The 9933-nt window shown below is 42.1% G+C and overlaps 1 protein-coding gene across 1 annotated transcript; it reads left to right on the top strand.

The window, feature by feature from the left end:
- The first annotated feature begins 995 nt into the window (after positions 1-995).
- On the top strand, positions 996-9053 carry LOC109140776 (anaphase-promoting complex subunit 1). The gene is made up of 15 exons (XM_027277793.1): positions 996-1228; positions 3071-3310; positions 3524-3688; positions 3799-3841; positions 3938-4035; positions 5379-5461; positions 5665-5738; positions 5834-5979; positions 6055-6212; positions 6329-6460; positions 6745-6963; positions 7045-7140; positions 7239-7329; positions 8831-8896; positions 8988-9053. Exons 2-15 carry the CDS (start codon positions 3095-3097, stop codon positions 9033-9035), a joined length of 1635 nt encoding a protein of 544 aa, XP_027133594.1. The 5' UTR covers positions 996-1228; positions 3071-3094; the 3' UTR covers positions 9036-9053.
- Positions 9054-9933: the final 880 nt, after the last annotated feature.

A 9933-nucleotide genomic window follows, 5' to 3' on the forward strand; every position in this document is an offset into this window, starting at 1 on the left:
AAGGTCCTCTGGACTCCATAGAGGAAGTGGGTAAGAGAAGAATGTTAACTAAGCTGACATCCATCATGGACAACACATCTCACCCCCTACATGACACTGTGTTTTGCAGGTCCTTCATCCCTACTGCTGTCAGGCTGTACAACACCTGCGCCACCTGATCATGTTGTAGTTTCTGTTTCTGTTTAAATTACCACCATTCACCATAGCTTTTATATTTTTTTATTTTTTTATCTGTATTTATATTCTCATTCCAATTACTACTATGTGCAATATTATTTATATCATGGCCATTTTAACCTTAGTACTCGTTTTGGCACATCTGTACACTTGTCTGTTGTTTGTTTTTCTGTTTATTGTATAGTCTGAAGGACACTTCTGTCAGTTCGTTGTGTATGCCCTTTTTTATTTTATTTCTGTAGTGTATATTACACTTTTCCTGCTGCTGTTATGAGTGAATTTCCGCCGTTGTGGGATAAACAAAGTATAATCTAATCTAATCTAATCTAATTATTAGTTATTTTTAAGGTTTCCTGATCTTCCTTAAATCCATCCCTTTACTCACTACTGGTGAGGATGATGGAGCTGAGATGCAGTAATGACTATGGCCTTGAGGTCCTCGGCAGTATTAGTTGTTGTCGCCCAGGGCGCAAATGTGGCCAGGACCGGCGCTGCTCTAGACAGTAACACCTAGTAAAAATTCTCTTTGACTAATTCTGGGCGTATAGTATTTGTGGTGTTATGTTGGGGTTTAAAGTCTATCCACCAGGATGAGTTGGGCAGAGACCGACTCAGGCACTTCTGATGAACTTTGAGAGTGTCTCTAATTCTCTTTGGCCAAGCGTCAATAAATAATACAGCATAAGACATCAGAGGCTCCTGAACACCTTCCTGACCTCACCATTGACCTTTGACTTTCTCCACAGCAGATGATGATGATGGAGCAAGTGATGATCTGTAGAGATCCTCCTCCTTGCTGAAGGCAGCCAATCAGCAGCGAGCAGGACGGGGAGGACGGCTCTGATTGGCTGGTCTCGCAAAAAGGAAGCGGACGAGTCGGGCCAGCAAAGATGTCCGCGCTCATTTGAAAACCTGCCTCGGCTCTGACTCTCTCACAGTTTGGCAGCTGAAGCCGAGGCCGTTTTAAATGTTGGCACTGGCGACGACGCTGGATCACACAAAGGGAAGAAAGGGACTCCGCGACAAGAGCCAGACTTTTCCTTATTAGCAGGTGAGCGGCTCGGGAGCTAGCTGCAGCTAACGTTAGCCGGCGTGCTAACCGGGTTTAGCTCAGCGTGCTAACACCGAAGAGCAAGCACAGCTACCTGACTGTCAACATGTATGTTTGTGCAGCTTACAGCATCACTCTGCCTCTCACGGGCTGAGTTTCGGGACATTTTAGTTTTAGTTGAAATACACCTAGCTTCGCTGCTAAGCATGTAGCGTCTGTCAACAGTAGAAATAATAGTTTAGTTTGAGCTAAAGCTGCTGTAAATGTCTTATTGTACCGTGGCTAATAACAATATAATGAACGGGTAACGTAAAGATTTAAATGATCTAACTTAAGTGATTGGAAACTGAGAGAAAAAGGTAATAAATTCAGGTTGGATATGCTCAAAGTGCTTAAAGTGCTTTTATTTTGAAAGGGACTCTCAGTAATACAATAATTTGACAACAGCATTTATGAATAAATTACAATCTCTGACATTTAATCTAAGCTTTGTATGTGTCTTTGCGCTGGCATAAGGTTGTTTAGTCAGTACAGTGTGGTACAAGTCTACAACAAGTTTAATAATAAGTAATAAAATAATGATGCTCGCCTATAAAGTTGTCACCTATCTACCTGAACGCCCTCATGCAGGCATGTGTCACCTCCTCCAGTGAACGACGCCTGGCTCTCCTCACCTGTTCGTTCAAGGCAATCCAGACTTTTCTCGTTTGTTGTTCCCCGTTGGTCGACTCAACTCAACTCAAACTTTATTTATAAAGCACATTTAAAAACAGCTGAGGTTGATCAAAGTGCTGTACAGGTTAATACATATATTGCCATAATTACAAAAGGTTAAGATAAATGCCAAGATACTTAAACTTGGTTAAAAGCCAGAGAGAAAAGGTGGGTTTTTAGGGAGGATTTAAAAACCTCAAATGATCCGGCAGATCGGATGTGCCAGGTCAAGTTATTACAGAGCCTAAGGGCCGCCGCCACAAAGGCTCGGTCAACTTTGGTTTTCAGTTTTGTTATAGGGGCGATCAGTAGCAGCTGATTCGAGGATCTCAGTGTTCTGGTGGGGGTGTGGATATGAAGAAGCTCGGTCAAATACACATAAACAAACAGTAAAATTTTGAAATCTATTCTAAAAGCAACCGGGAGCCAATGTAGCAGCGCCAGGACAGGGGATATGTGGTCACGCTTGCGCTGTACCAGCTGCAGGCGGTGCAAGAGTGAGCGGTCCAGGCCAAAATAAAGTGAGTTGCGGTAATCCAGTCTCGTATTAATAAAAGCATGGATTACAGTCTCCAGATCTTTACGTGGCAGGGATCCTTTTACTTTCCATAAAATCCTCAAATGATAAAAGCTGTTTTTCACGACCGAGCTGGACGCACTACCAGCTCCTACCCTCTCTACCTTTATAAAAAAATCTCCTGAAGACCTCCAGCTCTTCAGAGAGGAGCTCCTCTCCAACACTACCAACAACTAGGCGTGCTAAATCTAACCCTTTAAGAATTGTCACGGCACTTAACGCTTTCTTATCGCACTGTACCTCGATTGTTTCTCTTCTCTGTAAGTCACTTTGGATAAAAGCGTCAGCTACATGACTAAATGTAATAGTAATTAGTAGTTTTAGTAATAATAGTAGTAGTCGTTAAAGTAATATAACTATTATTTTGGTTCTTATGTGTTCATACAGACTGCAGTTCTAATAGGTAGTCAGTGAAATTACTTTATTTGTGAATTTGGATGTTTTTATGATGCTTGGTATAGGTTTGGTTCCAGATTTCTTTAGAAAGTCCTGTTACATTTAAATGATCTAAGTGTGGAAACGTCTTCCTCACCCCCTTTTCTTCTTCCCAGAAATAATGCTGATATCTGGAACTCATGTCGGAAGTCGTGTATGAAGAGACAGCCACGATGATCGCAGCAGGGGAATTGCAGTCGTTTGTCCCGTTTGGCCGCGAGCACTGCAGGAACCATCCAAATGCCTTCAACCTGCAGCTCAGAGAGCTCCAGCCCGCCTCCGAGCTCTGGTCGTCAGACGGTGCCGCCGGCCTGGTGGGGTCCCTGCAAGAAGTCAGTCTGCAGGAGAGAGAGAGGGTGAGATTGTATATCAGGCGTCTTATTGCTTCCTTCAACCCAGTAGTTGACATAATAACTGCAGTAGATAGTACAGACAAGTTTGTCGGTGAGGTAATTTCACATCAATTCTTTACTCATGAAAGTACAACTTCTAGATATAACTTAGTACAGTCTGTGTTTTTGATGTATTCCGCATACTGTACTGCCGTATCAACATGTTTTGATTTGCAGGAATGCTGGCAGCTCAGGAAAGGCTTCATGGGAGTCAAAGAGGAGGATGTGGAGTTTGAAGAGGAGCTCTACACTGCAGGAACTGTGGTCGTCTGGAGCCAGGGCAGTCGGACCCAAGCCTCCAATGTATACAAGGCCTTCACGGTCGACAGCCCAGTGCAGCAGGTCGGTTACTGAATGCTGCTCTACAGTACAGTGGGAATTAATTGTGATTGTCAGGATTTTTCAAGTTCAACATTTCTAAGAGTTGACGCTTTCTTTTCTTGTGTCTCCAGGCCTTATGGTGTAACTTTGCTGTTCCTCAGAACAAGAAAGATGGTACTGCATCATTTAAACCCAAAAGTATCAATTCTTGTTTTAAATCTTTTCACCAGAAGTTCATAAAAAATATATATTGTTAATGTTGCTTCACAGAGGAGGAAGTGGAGCAGACAGTGTGTATCATCCAGAGCAGCTGTGTCAACGTTCACACTGTGACCGGGAAGGATTTCATCTCGCCACTACCTTTCCAGGTGAGGGCGGAGGGAGACACTGATGTGAAACCTTGTATACCACAAGAAAAGTGCAATCAAGACTTTAAAAAAGAACTAGTATCTGCTCTGTAAAGTGTAGCTGATTCATCAGCCTTTAAACATTTTCCTCTAACCTGTCATATCTGTCAAGAGTCATATTTATGAAATTTTGGCTTTTATTCAATTTATGGCTTTTTCCACTGAAGGAAAAAGTCCCTAGCTGTTTCCTTTCTACATGAATACTGGATACTTTGTGTGTGTGTGTGTGTGTGTGTGTGTAAGTTAGTGTTAGTCAGATTGGTGGTATTCCTCAGGGCTGAACCATTGTCTGGCTAACCAATAATGGAAATTTTGGATCGCTGACAATTGGAATGAACCCCATCAATATCAGATGCCTGTGTGTGTGTGTGTGTGTGTGAGACATCCTTGCTTGTGTTTGTGCACATACTGAACTAGACTGAGGATGTTTTTGCTAGTGGAAATGTGTATCTGTGTTGAGCGTGCACATGTATATTTTAGGGTTATATCTGTGTGTGTATTGCTCGCATTAGTCAAGGTGTAATTTGATTCAGTGGTGTGTTTTTACATCTACGTTGTAGAGACAGTATTTGTGGGCCGCTCAGAGGAAATCATGTTTTCTTCCTGTGTTTGTTTCTTTTGCTGGAGGCCTGTAAAGGTGGTGACGGTTGGACATTTACTAGCGGAAAGATTTGACATCCGCTCTTATTAAATGATTGAAATGATTTAAAGAGGCAAGTAAACCACAGGTTGGTGTTTTAAACGGAGCAAGAAAATCCTTGGGAGAGCCTCGGTAACGGGATGTACCACCACTGTGGGGTGTCGTAGTTACTGAAACCAGCTCTAGTTGGAAGTGGCAAAGAAGAACATTTCCTATTAGATAAAATAAAGTAAATTATAGAAAAAAATTATAGAATATACGCTGCAAATATTTACGCTTTCAAATGATCTAATAATTAATTTGATTATTAAACTAATTGTTTGAGCTATAAAATGTCAGATATAGTCAGATTGCTTGTTCAAAATTGGAGCATTTAGCCACTAAAAATAATTTGACATTTCCCTCAGGAGTTGGAGGAGACCAAAAACGGAGCTAAATGAGAATATTGAACTTGCCAGGTGGCCAAAAACATGACTCAAATGAATGATTTTTCTCTGGATATGTCAATGTTGTGTTCATAAACATCAGTTATTGCAGATTTAAAGATGCCTTTAGGTCATCTACAAGTCTGGAAGCTGGTCAAGTTGTAAAATTTCAAGTAAAATGCAAATGTTAGATGTTATTATAACAACATGTTTTCTGTCTGTGTTTTTGTCTCCTCCAGGTCTCAAATGTGTGGGCAACCAAGTTCGGACTTTTGTTAGAACGAAAAAACTCTGCGACTGACGCACAACTCAGCCCCCCCGGGTACACACTAACACTCACACACATGTGCATACACAAGCTCATGGCACACGAGTCCAAACACATGTGAAGTGATGCAGTCATTATATGAAAGCTTAGTACCTGAACAAATGTGTCTATACCAAAGACAGCCTCCTACACACACATACAAATATACAAACCAGTGTCATTTGGCAGGTAACTGAGTTTTTTTTTTTCCTCTACAGGGAACCTCTGCCCACGGTGTTCAGCATGCTGCATCCTCTAGACGAGATCACACCAGTAGTGTCTAAACCTACAGGTACAACACACACTTTCCCTCTCTCTCCTGTCTCACGCTGAATGAATAATCACCATGTTTTGACCCGATTCTGTGTATGTGTGTTTTTTTTCCAGGTCTGTTTGAAGGCTCCCGTGTGCAGTATGCATCAGACGCCACCATGAAGATAGTGTTCACCTGCTGTCAGCCTTCTGTAGTCGTCTCCTATGACACTGTTCAAGGAATACACTCCGTCTGGATCCTGCGCAAGGTCACACCCGATGTGAGTGATCACACAGACACACACAAACACAGAGAGTCTACCTGTCCCTAACCTCCAGCCTCTTACCTCCATCAGGAGCGTTCCTCAGTCCTGCGCTGTGCAGCTGATCCAGTTGGCACACCCTTAGGTCTGATGGCATCTGGCTTCCTGACCTCTCACCTCCGTAATATCTCCCGCCTGGACACCCCTGGTGGCAGCGGGGCGACTGGGCTCGGTCCCGGAACTGGGACAAGGTAACGAATGTGATGTTGTATGCGTATAAAGCTGCAATTATTAGTTGATCATTAAAAGCAACTCTGGTCTCTTGCTGCTGCCTGATTGCCTCCTTGGTTTTTCTGCTCCTATGTAGTTGTGCTGTCGGTACCAGCTCTCCTCTCCACTACAGCGCTCTGCACAGCCACCAGAACAGGATAATGTCATCTTCACCAGGAGTACATTCCCGCATTCATTCTCCAAGTATATCCAACATGGCTGCCCTGAGGTGAGTAGAGGCTCGGTTTATGACACGGTTGGGTACGAGGTCATTTTACAGATGCTGATTTAGCTTTTATTAGAATATGTTCAGATCAAAATGTGTAAAAATTAAACTTTTCTTGGACGATTGGGTAGTTCTATCCTTAAACTTTAGCAATTGCCCGCTGAGATTAAGTTAACCTAATCCAAACTAGTAAATCTGTAAATGTATGTGCGTCCTCGTTGGCTAGAAAACACTTCTCCACAGTGTGACCAGTGACCAAAACCTTTTCCTATTCTCTTCCGTTCCAGCCGCGCTCACTCTCCAGGCATGGCGGCTCCGTCCTTTTCAGGCGCGGCTCGATTCAACACGTCTTTCCACAGCCCGTCCCCCAGGGGGCACCATGGCTTCTTACCGTCTCCCAACAGCACAGTCAACGAGACAATGGTGGTGCCGGAGATGGAGCCCATTGTACCCGACCTATGCATGGAGCAGCTGTGGAGTGAGACGGTCACAGCTAGCTGTCACAGGTAGTTAAGCTGTAATTACGTTGGCCCCCAGCTTTCTTTTGTACTTGTTGCGCATGAATCGTCACCTTGTTGCTTGTGCAGGGAGATGAGCAGCCAGGCGTCTAAAGTGTTCCTGACCACTGACCTCTGCGAGAACCACTACCTCTGTTTCCTGGTGGAGTCTCACCAACAGCTCAGGTCAGGACAAACATACACAATATTGATGAAAAATCTCAGTCTGTGGTCATGCAGCATGATATAATGATGACTAAACATCTTTTCCACTGTTTCCACAGATGTGTGAAGTTCATTGAGAGCAACGATACGTCGCAGCTCATCTTCGCCTCTGTCACAACCATCCCTGCCAAAGATGCAGAGCCTCTGCAGGTTAGATTACAAGTTTTAAGCTTTTTGAAGATTTACAGTAGGTGATATTTATTCAGGAGGTAAGTTTTTGATCATCTCCAGATCAGGAATGACAAAAAAAAAACACAGAGAGGAAAGAATGGCACTTTATTAGGTACACCTGTACAATCTAATACAAACCAATGTAACTGTTGTGAGGTCGTATTAAGAGGTGTTTTTAATATTCTCCCTCCCATGTACAAACAAACAGAAACCTCCAATACAACAACAGCTTTACCTGATACATTTGAATATACACATTTCAGATAATGTAAAACATAAATTAGATGTATGTACACGTGGTTTCAAAGAAGGTACAATTGCAATAGATTGTTGTCGTTTGCCGTACGAAGAATTAAATAGTGATGTTCAGTTACTTCCAGTTTGCCACCACTGAAAACTGTGATACATGATATTAGAAATATTCTGTATGTGTCTGAAAACAAAGCAGGTCGCAGCTCTGATCATTCACAGAAAGACTCCTCTGCTTTCACTCTCTGTGTTTGTGATATCTGTATGGATTTCAGCACCGGGCCGAGGCATCATCATCATATTTATTTAACATCAAATTGTTGTGTGGGAAGTGTGAAGTTGTGAACAATTGCGTAGGAGGCCTTACTGTATCCTCTTTAATTCAGAAGGATGTTTATGAGTGTGCGTATATTTAGTTGAGCTAAACCTCTGCCTCAGAGGACTTCATTAAAAATCATCATCAGGCCAGAAATTCATACAACCACTCTTAATGACGCCACTCTATTGATGAGCTGCACTGTGCAAGTACAGTTTGAATTTTAAGTTTTTAATTTTGGATATCAACTCTAGTTTACCTGTTAGTGAAAAGCTTATTCTTTTCACAGTTTTAGTTTGTATTAGTTTAGGTTTTTTACATTTTAGTTGATTTTATATGAATTGATATGAATATATGAATTTATTTCTGGGAGTATTATCCTGCGCACACAGTATTGATCATGAACTGAACATGAGTACAAGGTCTTATTATGTGGGCACGTCTAAATTAACACACGCAACATGAAAGATCTTTTAACCTTGACAACTGATCACACCTGTGACTGAAGCACCCTGAAGCTTATTACAGATATTAAACTGAATGCAAATCATCTATAAGATAAAATAAGATCATCCCACGTCAGGGAAATTCACTTGTCACAGCTTACTCATTACTCATAAATAAGAAATATATAAAAGAAAGTCATGAAGTCGTGCTGGTGTTAAAGAGTCTCACAGCTCTTGGAATGAAGGACGTGTGGTAGCGCTCCTTCTTACATGGTTGGAGTAGCATGTTGTTACTGGAGAAGCTTTTTAAGGCCTGCACAGTCTCATGCATATATTACAAGCTTCTACTCTCAAAACAAATATTTAAAGTCATCTAGAAAACCTCATCAAGAACATTGTTAAAACATTACAGTGAAAGAAACTGTAACCCCTAGTGACAGAACATTAACAATAAATCTTTGCTCCTCAGAATATAGACGCCATGCTGGTCCTGGAGGCCTGTGGCAGTCTGGTTCTCTACACCGGAGTCACCAGGGTAAGACTCGAACGATTAGTTTGATGCACAGCAGTCTTTCATGCCCGGATAACAATTAATTCTGGTCTGTCCTGTCTCGTTGTCTCTCCAGGTGAGTAAGGTGTTTGTCCCCGGCCTGCTGTCGCCGAGCTTCAGATGACCAACCACCTCTCTCACCAGCACGCCCAGCGGAGAACGTCAGCACGCCGGCTAACGCTGGCAGTCGATCTCCAAAGACTGGAAGAGGTACCGCTGTGTGTTGTAAACATAATTCTTTATGGATTAATATTTAAGATTGCGCCATGTTATTACTTCATGTTGTGATTTTTTTTCTTGTATTATCTGCACACAGTTGTATTGATGTAATAGTTATGCGCCATTCAATCTTTTCTGTCTGGAGACAATTTCCACAGAGCAAGTTAATCGGTCACAGTAAACATCGAGGCATGATTTGGTTTCCTGTTTTATAATTGCTGCTTGAAATAATCAGGAAATGATCTCTCCAACACATTACACCTCACCTCACTGTATGTTACACCCATTTTAATTTTTAAATTTATTTACGACCTTTTAGAATTTGCATCCCGTCAACTCACGTTGAACTGACTTTATTTCCTTTTCTTTTTCTCTTTACTTATGCTTCATGTCTTTATTTCCCCTCTTCTCCAGGCTGTCATGCCTTCACCAGTGTTAGAACTGAGGGGTCCAACCATCAAACACTATGAAGCTTCGTTTTTAAGACTACACCTTCCAACAAACCACGCCCTACATCACGCCTTGCGGCCCCCTGCAACCGCGTTACTCTGGTGGTTGAAAGTGGTACAAGGAGTGGTCTGTGATGTGTAGTTGGTTTAAACGTGCTTTGGGCATCGAATGCATTAACATGAAACTAACTTAAAGTACATTTACTTTGGGAATAGCTCCTTTAGCTAGGTTATCGCTGTTACGATTCTGGATGAACAAGACTTTACTAGAAACCGTCTAAAGCTGACACCGAAATAATATTCTGAGTAACCTTTGAGGCAAATGTAGGGCTTACTGTTCCAGAATTAATTAAT

The sequence above is a fragment of the Larimichthys crocea genome, chromosome III (assembly GCF_000972845.2).
Source record: "Larimichthys crocea isolate SSNF chromosome III, L_crocea_2.0, whole genome shotgun sequence".
In the NCBI taxonomy this organism is placed as follows: Eukaryota; Metazoa; Chordata; class Actinopteri; family Sciaenidae; genus Larimichthys; species Larimichthys crocea.